The sequence below is a fragment of the Castor canadensis genome, chromosome 1 (genome assembly GCF_047511655.1).
Source record: "Castor canadensis chromosome 1, mCasCan1.hap1v2, whole genome shotgun sequence".
Lineage (NCBI taxonomy): Eukaryota > Metazoa > Chordata > Mammalia > Rodentia > Castoridae > Castor > Castor canadensis.
In genome coordinates, this window is record NC_133386.1 from 157,416,396 (window position 1) to 157,434,001 (window position 17,606).

Sequence of the window (17,606 nt, forward strand, 5' to 3'; positions counted from 1 at the left end):
GAAAGAGCTCCTCCTAAAGGCAGGAACCAAAACTTACACTGGCTTCACAGCTCATCAAGCTGTACAGGACTTAAATACTGACTCCTTCATACAGTTTAGAAAAAGTGATTGGGGAGGAAGACTTGCCCAATTCCCCCTCAAGCCTGTGGAGTGGAACTCACATATATTCTGTATATTTCTATACAGAAACAGTGCCCCAGATGGTAGAAGAGACTTGCCCAAGACCACAGTATTGAAGAACAGCAAATATTTTCATCGTTAACATCTATTCTAGCTCTAAGATAGGGATCTTTTTCATATGACTGACTGAAGAGTTGGACATGCTTTTTCTCATTTAATCCTCCATACAATTCCATGAAGTAGATGCCCTATTTTTCCCATTTCACAGAAGAAGAGATTGAGGTTAAAGCAAGACATTTTCACAAGGACATCTAGCTGTTAAGTAGCCCGGTCCAGGTTCGTTCTCAATACATGGTGGCTGGCATTGGAATAACAGCCAGATACTATACGTTTATGGACACCTGGGGCAGCTGGACAGCTTGAGAAAGGGAGCAGTCTTGGGCTGGAGGTGGGGCTGGGAGAGAGAACAGCCGAGGTGGACTGGGGCGGGTATGCGAGAAAGTCCCGCCCCCCAAGCCTGGCAATGACGGGGATTGGCCCTCTGAGACTGATTGACTGCCCAGAGCGCGAGCTGCGACCGCGGTGGCGGAGGCGGGGTCTGGAGCAGGAAGTGGGAGAAGAGGCGGCCCTGGCGGGCTGGCGGGCGGGCTGGCGAGCGGGCTTGTGGCAGCCACTTTGCCGAGGAGCTTCTGCGGCTGTGGGTGCCGGAAGAGATGGAGGGGCTGGGGCTGGGCTCGCAGGTGAGTGCGGCCGGGCGGTGGCTGACTGCGGCTGTGGGAAGAAGGAGGGCGTGGATGTGAGGCAGTCGGTGAGCAGCCGCCGGGAGCGGAGGGGCCTGGGTCGGGGAGGCGGGAGGTTGGAAACAACGAGAATGATGTTGGGAAATCTCTCTGGGGCGACCGAGAGGTGTCGGTGACACACCTGAGTTGGACCGCCGGGCCGGTCTTGACCTTGGCCAGGAGTCTGAGCTGTTCTGTTGATTGGTTTTTCGGCTCAGATGCCTTGGGACACGCCTTTGCTCCACCCAACCCTATTTTAGCTCTTGTTTCCATATCCTTGCTTACTCCTCGAAAGAATTAAGACTATTTGAATATGGTGGAGAAAAGGGAAGTAGAAAGAGAGGTTCATGATAGCCATCTGCAAAATCCCACGCTGTTCTGTAGAGGAGGCTCCCATTACCAAAACCTATATGTAGTTCCGGAGAATACGGGGAGCTCGTAAGGGGAAGTTACTGGAGGTAGATGTTAGATCCAGGAAAACCAGAATTTTATCCTTTCCCAGCTCCTAGAGTACTGACTGTCATGTTATAGATGTCCTCTTAGTATTTGTTAAATAAATTGTTTCCAGATTTCAGCCAGATTTAGTGAGTGTTTAGCATATGCCAGATTCTTTTATATGCATCATTTTATTTCAGAATTGAATTATCCTTAAGAAAAAGAAATCCCCATTTACAGATTAGAAAACTGAAGTTATCTCCACTTGGAATGACGTAGGAGGTAGATTTTTCAAGTAATTTGAGATGATTGGATTAGGAAGACTCAAAAAAAAATTCCAATCTTGAAAATGTTCCTGGTGCTTTCCACTTTCCCTTCTTTGAACAGTCTGGAGTAGGTTTAAGTAAAGAACATGTGTGGGGAAAATGTTGAGATGTTCTTATTGAGGTTCTTGCACTCTGAAAGTAATAAAAATGGTTTGCGGGGCAACTGGATTTTACAAAAGGGTATAGAATGATTGCATAGAAACTATGTCTTTTTTTTTTCTCAGACATCCTCAAAGAAAAGTTGGTAGGTGTAACTATCATGTCTTAATTACTACCACTCATGTATAAACACCTGCAAGGGTGTAAAGTTCACTCCTTCATGTTGAAGGGCAGATAACCATGCCCCAGTTCCATGGTATATGAAGAGAGAGAATGATTTGGAGGTTGAAGTTCGTGGATCAGGGTAGAAAGATTGTTGTTAATAATAATTGCTATTGCAAACTGATTTTCAGTTATCTTGTGAAGACCTTACCTATATATGTTACTTTCCAGTTTTCAAAATACTTCCCTGTCTTCTTACTATGAACCTATGGGTCGGGAAGGGATGACTATTCTAATTTTATGGCTGAGAACTGAGGCTCAAAAACATTAGTGTCACTTGCAGCAAGTCAAAGAGCAGCTAAATCTTTGGCTCAGATGGAGCCAAGATTTCATTAATTTAGGAGTTGTGTTTTGAATGTCTATTAACAGTTAGGTGCCATTCTAGATGAAAAAAAGTCCTTTTTGAATTTGGTTCTTGTGAGTCCAAGTTCATTACTGATGGGTTTTTGTCAGAATTTGAGTATACAATCTGCTTCCTAGTTTCCATTCTGACCTCATCTTTTACTACTTTCTTGATTGCTCAGTGAAACCCAGCCATACTGTACTGTTTGCTCTGCCCAGAATGCTCTTTCTTTGTGTATCCACCACCTCTTTAAGGTCTGCACACAAATGCCACTTCAGTATGGCATCCTGTGACAACCCCCCTCCCCTTGCTTAAAATTGCAAGCTCTTCGCATCATCACTACTTCCAGCAACACTCCATGGCTTCATTTAACATACTCATTGATCCTGTCAGTGGTCTCTTTCCCTTCCACTGAATGTAAGCACTATGGGGGTTTGGATTTTTGCTGCCTTGTGCCTAGCATTTAGAACAGGGCCTAGCACTGGTGTCTAGTGAGTGAACTTAGAAACAACTCTGGTACTAATTAATGCTATCTGTTGTTTTTTTTTTTTCTCTTTCTCTCTGTTTAACTTGATAATCAGCAGGATAGTGACCCTCATCAGAGTATAACCCTCTCTAGATCTTGGTTTTCTCTTAAATTAATGTCCATTGTAGTGCGAACAGTACTTATTTATTATTTTAACAATAATTTGATTCATGATATTTCCAAACCATAAATATTGTACTGTCTCTTATAGCTTAAAGATGGTGTTGTTTTCTATTGTGGTGTAATAAGCAACCCCAAAATATAGTGATGTAAAGCAGCTGTTGTCATACTTATGCACTCTGTTCTTCAGGAATTTGGACAGGCTGGTGTAGGGTTGGTTTGTTTCTGCTCCACCAGAAAGCCTCAGCTAGAAAGACCCATAAACTGGGGGTGACTCAGTAGCTGGGTCTGGTACCATGTAGTGGTGTCTTCATTCACAGGTCTGGCAATTAATGCTGATTTTCAGTAGGGACACCTACATGTGGCCTAAGCTTCTGTACAGCATGGTGGCTAGGTTCTAAAAAAAGGAAGAAGAAGCAAAAGCATCTCAAGATTCAGGAAGAGGAAGCTGCTGATTTCTAAGGCATAGGCTTGCAAACTGGCACGATATCACTTCTGCAATATTTCGTTAGTGAAGTGGCCACAGAGTTTAGAGTCAAGAAGGAACTTAGACTCCTACCTTTTGAGGAGAAGTAGTGAGGAATTTGGAAGCTCTGTTGTAAAAATCATAACAGATTATCCATACGTCTCTAACATGATTTTCATATCTTGTTCTGCTTCTTTTTCCCCACCGAAGAAGAGACTATTCAGCTAGCTATGTGTCTCTTTCTTAGTATCTCCTTCCTTCCCACCTTCATCTCCCTATGTGTCTTAATTAGAAGTCAACAAAAACATGTGGCCTGGAATCCTAGTTGGGTCTAGGAAGGAAAATGAATCAGAGAGTACTTGGAGTTGAAAGATTTTAATGAATTACCTAGTTCAGAGACTCTTAAACTGGTACATAGGATAACATCTTGAAATTCTATGCAAAACCTAGTTTGTATATGCACATTCTTTGAGTAGAGAGACCTTAATTTTAATAACATTTTCAAACAGGGCCATGACATTTAAAAGACTTAAGAACCATTGATCCAGTGTAGTCTTTTTATGTTTCCCATAAAATTGAGATTCAGAAATATTATTTTCCAAGATCCACTGCAGGATAGCAGCAGAGTCCAGGTCTTAGAGCTTCTAATACAGTGATTTTTTTTTTCATAGCTATTCAGGTGATCTAGTCATGATAGTGATCTTGTTTGGTTACTGTCACTTGAAGTCCTATCATTCTTCAATCCAAGGCCTAAGGAGTAGCCTAGGATCCCCATCCTAGGTTCTGAGGATGGGGAAGAAAATAGAAGCTCCTTGAAAACCAGGAATCTTGTCTGTTGTGCCAGATTGTCTTATCCTGTGTCTGGAAGTGTGCCTGCCACATTGTAAGCATTTAGTAAATATCTGATGGATGAATGAATTGTGGCAGAAATTGTGCCTTGATCATCTTTTATCCTTAATCACTTAGTACTGTGATTAGTACATAGTAGTTGTTCTTTACATTTCCCTGAATGATGAATGAAAACTCTTGTGAGTTTGCTGACAGGAGGTATCTCCTGTTCTCTGGTCTCTTATCACCTGTTTTTGCTCTTTTATCATAAATTGCCTTCTATTTTCACTTTGCTCTGTGCATCTCTGATGTATCTCCCTCATTACAGTTAAGCTCCTGAAGGATAGACATTCTGTACATCATAAATAAATGAATAAACACTTAATTATGACTATTTCTATATGTTGAAAATGTAGAAGCCTCAATTTTATACATGAAAAATGAAATCATTATTTTTAATACCTTAAGGCATTCTAAAAAGCAGCAAAATTTTAACTACAGTTTTCTGTGATAACAAATAAAGGGTTAATCTTCCTAACTTACAAATAGAAAGGAAAGATATATATAATCTGCTATAAAAATGAGCTGTGAAGAGGCAGTCCAACAAAGAGATTCAATATATATAACAACAAAACAAAGCACTCAAATGAATTAGGAACTAGGGGTGAGCAAATAAAAAGCATGATGACATGTTTTAGCCATCAGATTGACCAGATTGTAAAAAAGACTGATTATATTTGGTTCTAGAAGGTTTGTAGGGGAAAAAACACTTACATACTCAGCTAGTGAAGGTGTGAATTGGGGAAGGTATTTGGTTGATATCTATTTATATTTAAAAGTCACATTTTTTTTTAACTCAATGGTCCTAGTTTGAAAATCAGTCCTATACAACTAGAATGTCAGGGTGTTAATTGTAGGATTATTTATAGAATTGAAAGGTTGCAATCAACCTCCATCTCTAACAGTAGGAGAATGGTCAAATAAATTATGCTAAACCCATACAGTGTAATAATATTAAACTATTACTTACCTGCAAGGCTGTACATGATATATTGTTAGGTAAGAAAAGCAAGTTGAAGAATAATATGAATACTGTGGTCTTTGTTCTTAAGTAAATATAAGAAGATAATAATTTAAAAATTATGTGTATATAGTATAAAATCATGTGTATATGTATTTGTATGTATGTGTAGATATATCTGTATTTATCCACAGTTCATCAGAGAGAAACTATAGATACAGATACAAATAAATAAAATGACGAAGGGTACACCAAACTCAGTTGGAACAATATTGAAGGGAAAGAGTCCAGGTTATTAAACAAACCTTTATTTAGTTCAGTCTGTATTGCTAGATCTTTAAAAATATTATGTATCATTTATAATTTGAAATTTCCATCTAAATAATTAAGTTTTATATAAAGAAAGACTTATTTCTCTGTTAATCTTACCTATACTTTTTACTTCTGTTACTTTTTGACCCTAGAAATGTGAGTTACAGTTCATCTACTTTCTTTAACCTTTTGGTTTGTTCCAGTTGAATATGATTATAATTATTGTGATTTTAAAAGAATCCTAAAGTAATATTCTTATTTACATTTTAATGTAACTAACCACATGTTTATTTTTAGCTGTGTGTGACTCTGCATGTTTGGTTATTTACCAGATAAATCAAATAATCAGATCTTACCTATTCAAAAGAGCATTTGTGGTTCTGGTTCTGGGTAAGATGGAGTAAGCACACATCACCTTGTCTCCCACTGAATGGAGCTATGAAGCCTGTACAGAATGCAGATTAGCAGCTCTTTTAAGTATTCTGAAAAGTAAATAGTAGCAAATAGATTAAAGAAGACCAGAAGCTAATGTACCTTTCCCCCCATCTTGTTTGCCCCTCGTGTGGACTTGAGTCCTGGAAGTGAGAATCCATGCAGGCAGAATTCCATGAGAAGCCACCTAGTTCCACTTAAGGAGCAGGAAAGGGATCTCCTGGCAGCACAGGCACCTGATACTCTGAGGGAGAACTTTCCTCTATGAACAGAAATTGTGATCCCAAGACAGCAGTTCTTAGAAGTGACACTAAAACCACAATCAAACTGACTAATTGGACTTTATCAAAATTAAAACTTCTGCTGTGTGAGTTTTGTTAAACTACAGACCAGGAGAAAATATTTGCAAATCACATATCTTACAAAGGATTTATGTCTAGAAAATACAAAGAACTCTTAAAACTTAACAGTAAGGAAACAAACAGCACAACTGAAAAATGGGCAAAGACTTGAATACGAACTTCACCAAAGAAGATACAAAGATGCTCAGCCTCATGCCATTAGGTATATCCAAATTAAGACTATGGTAAGAGATACTATACATCTGTTATACTGACAATTGGCCAGGTTGGTGGATAGTAACTCGTTAAAGTCTTATCCTGTTCTGGTTCCCAGCCTTTTGTTTATCCTTGGTAGTTTTCTGTGGAGTAAGAGAAGTGTTGAAATCTCCAGCTATCCTTGTGAATCTTTCTGTTTCTCTCTTCTGCTCCACCAGCTTTTGCTTCATGAATTTTAAGGCTCCTTTTAAGTATAAACACATTTAATGTTGTTTGTCTTATTAATGAATCAGCTTCTTTAATATTATGAAATGTCTCTCTTTATCCCTGTTAATATTTCTGTGCTGGTATCTACTTTGTCATTTCTTAATATGGCTACTATATTCCTTATGCTTAATGTTTCTGCATGGTTTGCGGTATTGTTTTTTTCATAGAATTTCTTTTTCCAGCCTTTTACTTTTAAACCATGTCTTTAGCTTTCCTTGACTTTTAAAATATTGAGTATTTTAAATATATTTTATTTTTTCTTTACAGTTGTCATATCACATATTATACTAACTTTGTTCTGTTTCCTTAGAAGTTGCTCTTGGTTAACATATGCACCTTTAACTGATCTTAAAATATTATTATAGCATTTCTTGTAACAATGTACCTCCACTTCCCTATCATCAAGAAACTTTTAAAGTGAGAAAAGGTCTTTTTTGCACACAAAATGTTCTCCCACATACTGGCCTTCTATCCCCTTATTTTGATCCAGATTCCCATGTGGTGTTGTTTTCCTTTAGCTTTAAGAACTTCTTTTATCATTTCTTCTGGTATGGGTCTGCTGGCAACTTTCTCAGCTTTTGTTTATCTGAAAAAGTTTTTATTTTACCTCCATCTTCAAAAACGGTTTACATTTTTTTCTTTCAATTGTTTAGTAGTCATGTTATTATCTTCTGGTTGTATTACTTCTAAAGCTGAACTCATTTTTTATTTCTTTGAATATTATGTATCTTTTTTCCTTCAGGTTGCTTTTAAGATTTCTGCTTTTTAGTGAGTTAATGACAATATGCTTGGGTATAGGATTTTTGGTTCTTCCTGCTTGGGTTCATTGAGTTTCTAAGTAGCTGCAAATTCCTGATTTTCACCAAATTTGGAAGACTTTAGCTATTATATCTTCAAATACTAAAAAAATTCCTCCCTCCTCTTCTGGAACTCCAATTATACATGTTCAGTCTTTTCCTTTCTGTACTTCATTTTGGATACTTTTTGTTACTATCTTCAAAATCAATGATTTTTTTTTTCTTTTGTGCTATCTATTTGCTGTGAATCTCATCTGGTATTTTCATTTCAGAGGTTGCTTTTTATCTGTAGATATTCTAATCACATCTTTTGTTATATCTTTAATTTCTCTGCTCATTTTGTTATTTCCTTTAAATGTATGCGCATAGTTATAATAGCTATTTCAATGGGTTTTTTTCTCCTAATTTTGTCATCTTTATCATTTCAAGGTCTGGTTGTGGTTATGGATCACATTTGGTTTTGGGCCTATTTAGTGAGTCTTGGATTGAAGGGTGGCCATTGTAAATGCAAGTTTGAGTATGTCACATTTGCATTTCTTTAGCGAGTGTTGGATATTATGTTGGACAGTTATGTTATTACTGTTCACTTTGAGTCCTTGGAAGCCTGTCCGAGTGTAGTTCAGCCCCATACTAAGGTGTGGCCTTCCGAGGTCTCTACCGAATAGCCCAGTAGGTCATCAGAAACTCTCCATTCTGACTGGTCAGAGTTTAGACATCTTCCCACTGTGTAAGTTCTGGTAATTGTTCCAGCTTACAAATCCCCATTTTTTTGCCTAGCCTTTTAGAGTCTCCACTATATACATTCCTGGCATATTTTTGAAGCCTACTTTTTCCGTTTATCTTGCTTCTCTCTTGAAATCTGTTCCCAAACTTCCAGCCATTTCAGCCTCTTCAATCTCTAATTTCTGTCTTTTCAATTTAGTGAGGCTAAAACACTAAAACAAAACAGTGTTTTCCTCCGAAATCCTGGGACTGTGGTGAAACTCACCTTTTTTTCGTTTCTTTTCTTGGTGATTACAGTCTTACTTTTCTATTGTCCACAGTCTGGATAGTTTATTTCAGATGTTTTGTCCATTTCTCTCTCTCTCTCTTTCTCTCTTTTGGATAAGACAGCAAGAGTTCAATTCTGGCTCTTCCATTATATACAGAAGTAGAAAGCCCTGTTTGATCTTATAAATAGTTGACAAAAAAATCCGAATCTATTAGTGTATTTTTCAAGAATCAAAACAGAAATCCCATAAAACAGCACTTTGATGATACTAAGTGTTGATAAGGATTGGAGGCACAAAAGTTCCTGTACCCACTGGAAGAAGTTTAATTGGTTCTACCATTTTAAGAAGGGTTAAGCATCCGTTAAAAGCCAATGGTTCCTCTTCTACCTGTATGGTCTTGACCATTGTTTATACATATATACCTAGATACATGTCTAAGAATACTCATAGCAATATTATTTATTATTGGCCCAAAGTTGAGAACAATCCAAATATCTAACCACAACAAAATAAACAAATTTTGGTATGCTAATATTTTGTAACATTATACAGCAAAGATAATGGACTAATTGTAGCTTTTAACAACAATATGGATGAAGTATATATATCTAATATTAAGCAAAACAAATTATAAAGGATATATGTATTAATTCTCATGTAAAGATTAAAAATGTAAAACAACTATACTTTTAGGGTTGCATACATAAGAATAAAACAATGAGGGAAGCAAAAAATTTAGGAACGTGAGGTGGTGGTATTGTATAGCACATGTGTTAGTTACTGTCTTCCAGGGTGCTAAAAGTGCTGCTTCTTGGCCTTGGTGATAGTTTTATGGGGTTCATATTAGTTTTTATATTCTACAAAAGAAGAAATCCATATATGTACATATATGTTTTATAGACTTCTATATATGGTATAATATATTTAAGAATTTAAAAACAATAGTTTTTTCATCTATCTCTAAGAACTGTTTCAGAAAAGAAATTCTAACATTTCAAGGTAGTGTCATTGGAATAGCCATCTCCCAAAGAAAGTGTTTTAAACATGTGAGTTCTTGTGTATTTGTTATTTTAAAAACCAGCTTTTTGAATTATAGGTAAGTACCTATTAATTTGCTTAATAACAATACAGGAATTTACAATGAACCGTAGTGTCATTTCTGTAGAGAAAGCAATATAATACATTTATCGAAGTTGAATGCTTTAGCTTAAATCTACTCCTGCTTGGGAATTGGAATAGTTCAGGAGATCAGTTAGACTGGTTATTATGCAAATGTATTGGGTTCTTGCCATACTTAGAGTTACACTTTAGAATCTGTTTTTTAAAAGATTTTATTTAGAATAGATTTAAGTAATAGGTACATTTGATATCCTTGTGCTTTTAAGAAAGTTTGACAGACTAAGCATCTCACATCTTTAGCTCCAGAATCCCTTTCTTAAATAAAGCTTGATATTTGTTTTAGGGGGCTAAGAGAGATTCAGTGAACCTCTTTTGTGCTGAGGATTTTAGCCCCTCCTCTAGCCTGCTTGTCCACCAAATATTTTAACAAGGTTTTTGACAAGTGTTAGAATTGCTGATCTAAATTGTCTGCCCTAGATGTGGTAAAATACCCAAAAGACTATGGTAATAGAAAGGAAAAACAAATTACACTCATAATCCACAGAATGGGTAATTGATGTTAAACTAAGATTTTGTGGGCTTTAAAAAAAAAATAAAACTATGGTGGAGAGTCCTATTTTGCATTTCTGCTAAGATCTAAGCGCAGTTTTTGAAATTAGAAACCCTCAAATCTTTTTTGAATCTTGCAAATCTAAGATAAGACTGTTTTAAGAAAAAAAGGTTTATCTTGCTGTTTGCTCCTGTAACATTTGCTAATTCAGTTGATAGGACTCTCTTGACAGTGATTCTTTTCAATCTGTCTGAATCCTGAGGTCACTTCTGTATTAGGCAGTCTGTCACTGCATAAGTAATTACCACAGATTAATGGTTTAAAACATTTATTTGTTACCTCATAGTTTCTGTTGGTCAAGGGTCAGGGCACTGGCTAGGTCCTTGGCCCAGGGTCTCAGAAGGCTGACTTCAAGGCTCAGCTCTCTTCCATGCTGGAGCTTAGGGTTCTCTTTTAGCTCATGCTGTTATTGGCAGAAGTCGATCCTTTGTGAATGTTTTTATCAAGGTCTCTGTTTTCTTGCTGGCTCTCACCTGCGGGCACTTTTCACTCAGTTCCTGCCCATGTGGCCTTTTTATTTCACAGCAGCTGATTTCTCCAGACCAGTAAAAGAATCTCCTAAGACAGCCTTTGGTAGTATAATGTCATGAATATAGGTTATGCCTATATTCAAGAGGAAGGGATAATACAAGAGCCTGTTTCATTGGGGAACGGGGTGGTGGAGGGGAATATCCTCAGGGTGTGCCCACCACAAGTCTCCTACAGTGCCAGTAGCCATGAATCGCCACTCACTACAAGTAACAAGGTATATTTATGCCTTTTCAGATGACTTGTTTTATGGCAAAGTGTGTCATTTGGATTTTTTAAATATTAGACATCTTTTCTAATAGACAACTAAGATAAAGAAAATCCCTAGGACAATTCTAATATATAAATAGAGATACTGTTTATAGTAGCAAATACTTCATTATGTGATCAAAGGTGATGTTAATTCTCTTACATGCTTTGTCACGTTGCTGTCACTCTTCAGTGCAGGAATCACAGCCATGGCCCCCACCCTCGAGAATTTGGTCGACATGGCATCTGTGCACATGAAAACAAAGAGCTTGCCAAGGCAAGAGAAGTTCTTCCTCTTGTAGAGGACACTAGTAACTGCGACATTGTCAAAGCTACTCAGTAAGTCTTCCAAATGCTTTGTTTATCCTTATGTGCTGTTGAGCTGTAATAATGTATTGCAATGCATGGTACTTCATTGTAGTAATTCATTAATTATGTATGTTTGTCATACCAAAATCTGAGCACTCACTAAAGTGTATCTTAGCTGTTTGTGCTTTCTCATTAGATTGTGGGCAACTTGTTAGTAGAAGCATGTCTTCTTTGTCGTTGTAACCCCAGGGCTTTTGCACAGTTCCTTTCTTCTGTTGATGCTCTCTAAATGTTTGCTGAATGAATAAATAATTTAGAATGACACAAAAAAAACTCTGAATTTAAATTTTAAATGTACATCAACCTAAATATATGGATGGAATGGAAAATATCAGCTCATATTTGTAGGTGTTTTAAAATTCTGTGAGTACTTCTTGTGTTCTTGTGCTGGGTACCCTGGAAGAAAGGTAGTATGGTGGGGATGCATTCTTTGACCACTTGAAACATACAGTGGGACTTTTTTTGCCTGCTCTGAAAATAAAAGTACATTTTTTAAATTTCTCCTTAATATCACTATTTGTGGGTACTTGTTAAGTCAATTCTTTCCATCATTTTTACCCATATGGATCTTGGTAATAATTAGCAGATGTCTCACCTCTTGCCATTGAATATACTTTGAAATATTTTGTCCCATCAGATTACCTTAGTCATCTGCTTTTCTAATCAAGTATAAATCTGTCTATCAGATTTCTCACCAAATGTAATTATGACTATCCAAGTCAGCATGAAAAGAGCTAGCGTTACCACACTAACTTGATGTCATTTCTGTCAAAAGCAAAGATGTTTGGTGACTAATTAGCCTGTTTGGCCTTAATATTGATAATGTTTATTTTGTTAAAAATATTAACAATTATTTGAGTATTCTAATTGTCAATTTACATGAACTTTAAGGGCCCTGGGAAACACTACTTTAGGTAAGTGTTATTTGATATTGTTTATATTATATTTATATGAAAATGAGAGCATCTTTAAGGTCAATATTTGTTTTAATTAGAATGGAAACATCTAAATGTTTCCAGTAAAGGGCCATCATGATAAGTATTAGAAACTAAGCTATATTTACAGAGAATCTCAGTAAAAATCTATATCTCTCTTAAAATTTCCAGTAGATCTTGAACCTTCTCAAGTGGTTGAGGAGAGATGTCTAGATAGTTGGAAAGGTAAAAGAACTGGGATGTGTATGTTTACATATGTGTGTATATCTTTTCTAAACCACCAAAATTTATTTAATGTGGACTCTTATGTTTCACAAATAAAGGGACTGTTTCTTTTCCAGTAAAATGTTAAAAGTTAACATTTAAAAGATGGAAAGTATAAATTTATGTTGTGCCAGTATCAAAGATTTACTCCTACTAGTATTTTTGCTTAGCATTGTCAAACAGGTATCTTAGCCTTTTAAAAAATACCAAAAGGACACACATGCACATTTTTAATCAGGCAGAAATTATTCTCATTTAACAGTATGAAAAATGGAAGACAATTCGGCCATATGGTTTGATTTTTGACCCTGAGGGCCTACGGAAACTTTTAAGTACTTTTAAATATAAGTAACTTTCAAAGATACTGCTAAAAGGTCTCATGTAAATTAGTTTCTGTTGAAAGGAAATGTTGTGAGTGAATGATTTTAAAAATTAATAAAGCATTTTTAAAAGGTACCTCTCTAACCATCGAAGTTCAATCTCTAGTCTCACCTTGGTCTGAGGAAGCTCCATACTGCCACTAATGTAGTCTTTCTTACAACTCCAAGCCTAGGCATTTTCCTCTTTTTGACCTTTTATTGGTTTCCCATTGAACCAGATAAAATCTAAACTTCACAGCATGGCCTAGAAGGCCCCCGTGGTCTTTGTCTATCTTGTATGACATCTCTTGCCCTTCCCTCTCTATTGCATTATGCTTCAGCATTGCTGACTTGTTTCTCTGGACATCCATGGAGTATTTCACGTCACAGGTTTTTATACATGTTATTCCCTCTGTCCAAATGCCTTACCTTCTTTTATCAGCCTGTAAAATAGAGCTTATATGTCATATTTCATCTCTTCCAGGAAGGAGTCATCATTCCTTTCCTCTGCCAGACCTATGTCATGTCCATATTTTGTTGTTAAATCCATCCCATTCCAAGTTTGCTTTTAAGTCTTTTTCCTCACATTGTGAGGTTATTGCATAGGTCTGGTTTTATTCACAGAGATAAGATTGTAGTCAGGAATCAGTACCATATGTTCTTGGCACATAGTGGAGGGCCCAGTGAAATTTATTAAAGGAAGGCAAGTGTGAGTATTAACATTTACTTAATAAAATCAAACTCAACTCCCAAATGGATAGAACTGATCAGTAAGCACCTTAAGTTTACTTTTGTTTGGCTTTATACTATGTCCCTTTTGTATATGTCTTTGTTAATTGTAGCTAACCCTGTGTGTCTGTGAATTCTACATCACAGATTCAAACAACTATAGTTTCAATCAGCCTTGGATCAAAAATATTTTGAAAAAAAATTGTACCTGTATTGAACAGGTATAGACTTTTATTTTGTCATTATTACGTAAACAATACAGTATGACAGCTGTTTACCTAGCGTTTGTGTTGTATTAGATTCTTGAAGTAATCTGGAGATGATTTAAAAGATGTACATAGTTGTATACAAGCAAATACACTATTTTGAAACAACAGAATTTGTTAATCAAAAGGAATCCTGGAACCAACTCTCTACAGTATATTATATTTCTGTGTTGTCAGAAAGATAATTTGGATTAAAAAAAAAAACATGATCAAAGGAAAAACTTTTGGTAATGTTATATTATTTTAATGATAGTAATTATGCCTTTCTTATTTGAGATATGGGATTTTTGAACGATGTAAAGAGTTGGTAGAAGCAGGATATGATGTCAGGCAACCAGACAAAGAAAATGTGTCACTTCTTCATTGGGCTGCTATTAATAACAGACTAGAACTTGTAAGGTAAGATTGGATATATGTGTGTTAATTGTTTGTTTGTAATTCTTGACCTTTCTTTCATTTGTCTTTTTCTCTTCAAGTCTGAGTATTGAACTACCTGTAATGTTCTGTTATAAATGAATACCTGAAACTTCTCTGCCACACACATTGATTGCTGTAGAGTTAAAGAGGGTACAGGATCCTCATTAGTCCAGAAAGGGAAATTGGAGAATAACCAAAGGGGCTCAGATAATGATAAAGGCTATGAAGTGAAAGTGACCATTGTTTTGAAAAGGAAAAGCGTAACATGACAAAGTTTCTCAGGATAGAAGTTTCATCTAGTTTTAGAAGAAACATTGAAATTTTTTGCATTATAATGCCAGCAGGAAGAGATAGGGAATTATACTTTTTTAAAATTAAATATGGAATATAGTTTTAGGTCAACGTGTATTGAATTGTATAAAATATTTCCCTTTCATAAAGCCTTACTGACTACCTATTCTTTTGTTTTATGTTTATGTAAGGTGTGTGTATGTTTTATATTATAAGATTATATATTTAAAATCCTTGAGGCTTTAAAAATGAAAATTTAGTAAGATTGAAAGTGTGCTAATACACAGTTATATTCACAGACAAATTCCTGGCATAGGTATATAGTTTAGTAATATATGTATGAAACATAGCTTTGAAATAGTGAAACTAACTCCTAAGTCATTTTCATTACATTATAGGCTCACCTTACACAGTGCATTTTGTCTGTGCTCCCAAAAGACAGAACAAAACATTGAAAATGTCTAATGTCTAAAAGAATTTCAATTACTGTTTTACATTATTACATGGTAATTCTAATTTTGGACTACTAAAAGTTATATAATTTTGTCCTTCTTCCAAGTTAAGTAGAATATTTGTCTAATCTCAAACCTTTTGACTATAAACTCTTTCAAGAGTACTGTGGTAGTTTGAATTTGCAGAGTAGTTATCTTGTATTTGGTATGTGAGTTGTAATGGAATGCTAATTATAGTAGGAATAATTACTTACATGCCAAAAATGTTTTACCAGGGACTTGTCTGTTATTGCTGTATAAACTTTTGAGACTTCTGTAGATCTAGGTCCTTCAGAGAGACTTGTTATAATTTCTATTTTATAACACATTTATTACTAAGAAAAAAATTAGTGTTCTGTTTCTCAATACAAATTTTAAATTTCAAATCATGTTTTCACTTGTGTCTGCTTTTAACAGGTTTTATATTTCAAAAGGTGCTGTTGTAGATCAGTTGGGTGGAGATTTAAATTCAACTCCTCTTCACTGGGCCATCAGGTAAGGTTTCTTTACATGCTGAAATTAAATAACCTTATGTGACTGGTGGCCACTGTATTGTAAACCCCAGTTACAGACAACTTGAACAGCCTTCTTGTCTTGTTTTTCCCTTTGCTTAAAAAGAAATTAACAGTTTTAAAGTTTCTAGGATGGGTGTTTATGGTATTTAGTTCCGGTCTTCATTATGATTATCAGGCTCAAATATGAGTATTATACTTGTTTTCTATAGGTAGTATAAACATCTTTTATATTTGGTCATATGATAAAAGCAGTTGAGTGAACCCAATCAGTTCAGTCTTAGATACCCACTTGGCAACTTCTAGTAGTAATATTTTAAAGGCATAGTTCCTTGTCAAAATAAATGTAAACTGTATCTCTGTATCTTTTAGGGTTAAATGGGCTACCTCTTTTGAAAGTTGATACAGGATTAACAAGAAATTTTGAGTAAGCCAATTGACTAAAACATTGGTGTTGTTCGGTCCCTGTCCTTTTTCTCTGATGTGTTTTGGTCCTTGGACACTGAAGGGATAAATCTGGATACTTGACAGCTATTTTTTTTAACTCTGCTCTCTGGTTGGTGAGGTTGACATGAACTTAAAACTAAAGTGAACAAAGGCAAGGAGTTGAAACTTCTCTTCATAGTCAAGAGTTTTGAAAACCTAGGGCTATTTCATCCCCTATTTACCTACTGAAGTACATCACTTTGCTTGACATAAATTATATTTGGATAAAAGAATATATGGCTCTTGATGTATCATGGTATACCCACAGTCTATGAATTTTACACTTACACATATCTGGTTCATGATCATTTTTTTGTTTTTAAAACAGCAACAGTAAAGTCTTAAGGGTTTTAAATTTTTCATTGTTGTTATTAGTCATGTGAGATTTCTATTTACACATAGTAGCAGCATAAGGTTTAAGTTAAATTAGGAGGTTATCAAGTTTATCACTTGCCCTTTAAAAGCGCCATGCATACAGTTCTAAGTTTGGAGCATCTACGTAAAAGACATCTGTACAAATCTCAAGTGTTTCAAAATCTTACTGTTAAGAAATGTTCTTTATGTCTAGCTCAAATCCCTCATGTCTTAAGAATATTAGTTTCACCTGATTTTTTTTTTTCCATTTTCTTCAGGACTTCTGTTTCTACAGAATACAATATGGGTTTTTTGTTTGTTTGCTTATTTATTTGTTTGGGTTTTTTCTATTTACAGACAAGGCCATTTACCTATGGTCATATTATTACTCCAGCATGGTGCAGACCCCACTCTTATTGATGGAGAGGGATTCAGCAGCATTCATCTAGCAGTATTATTTCAACACATGCCTATTATAGCATATCTTATCTCAAAGGGACAGGTATGTTTTGAAATGTATCTTATACTCCAAATACTATAATCTGAAAAGACTGGGAAGATTATTAGTTGTAGTCTGTCCTTATTTTTAAAGTGGAAGTTAATAGATATCCAGATAGTCAAACATTAGTCAGATATTAGGACTAGCTATTAAATACTGCATTTTCAACTTCACTGGAGGGAAAAGGACAGGTTATTTAGCTCAGTATATAATAGATGTTTCTGAAACTTTTAAGCCTGTGATCGTTTTTCTTATGAGCCTAGTAATTTGCAGATTTTTTTCAAAAACATCACTTCAAAGGCTATGTTTTTCTTCCAGTTGAATGTAAAAATGGTAGTCAGATCACTAAATAAACCCATCATTTGCTTTCATTATTTGAGCCCAAATGGGAGGGCAAATTGAATGTGTGCTTCTTATTGTTCTCTAAATTCCATGAAAAATGACCTCTTAAAAGAGGCACAGGTTAAAGTATAGGTTATTAGCAGT

The 17,606-nt window shown here is 35.6% G+C and overlaps 1 protein-coding gene across 5 annotated transcripts in view; it reads left to right on the top strand.

Annotated features, from left to right (window-relative positions):
- The first annotated feature begins 742 nt into the window (after positions 1-742).
- The window catches only part of Zdhhc13 (zDHHC palmitoyltransferase 13), a 44,667-nt gene continuing 27,803 nt past the window's right edge, over positions 743-17,606 (top strand). The window contains exons 1-5 of one of the 5 annotated variants that reach the window (XM_020171282.2): positions 743-860; positions 11,342-11,487; positions 14,347-14,469; positions 15,687-15,764; positions 16,979-17,123. In XM_020171282.2, the coding sequence (XP_020026871.2) occupies positions 834-860; positions 11,342-11,487; positions 14,347-14,469; positions 15,687-15,764; positions 16,979-17,123 (519 nt within the window). In that variant the 5' untranslated portion in view covers positions 743-833. The other 4 variants (XM_074042819.1, XM_074042816.1, XM_074042818.1 and 1 more) reach the window with 4 other exon arrangements.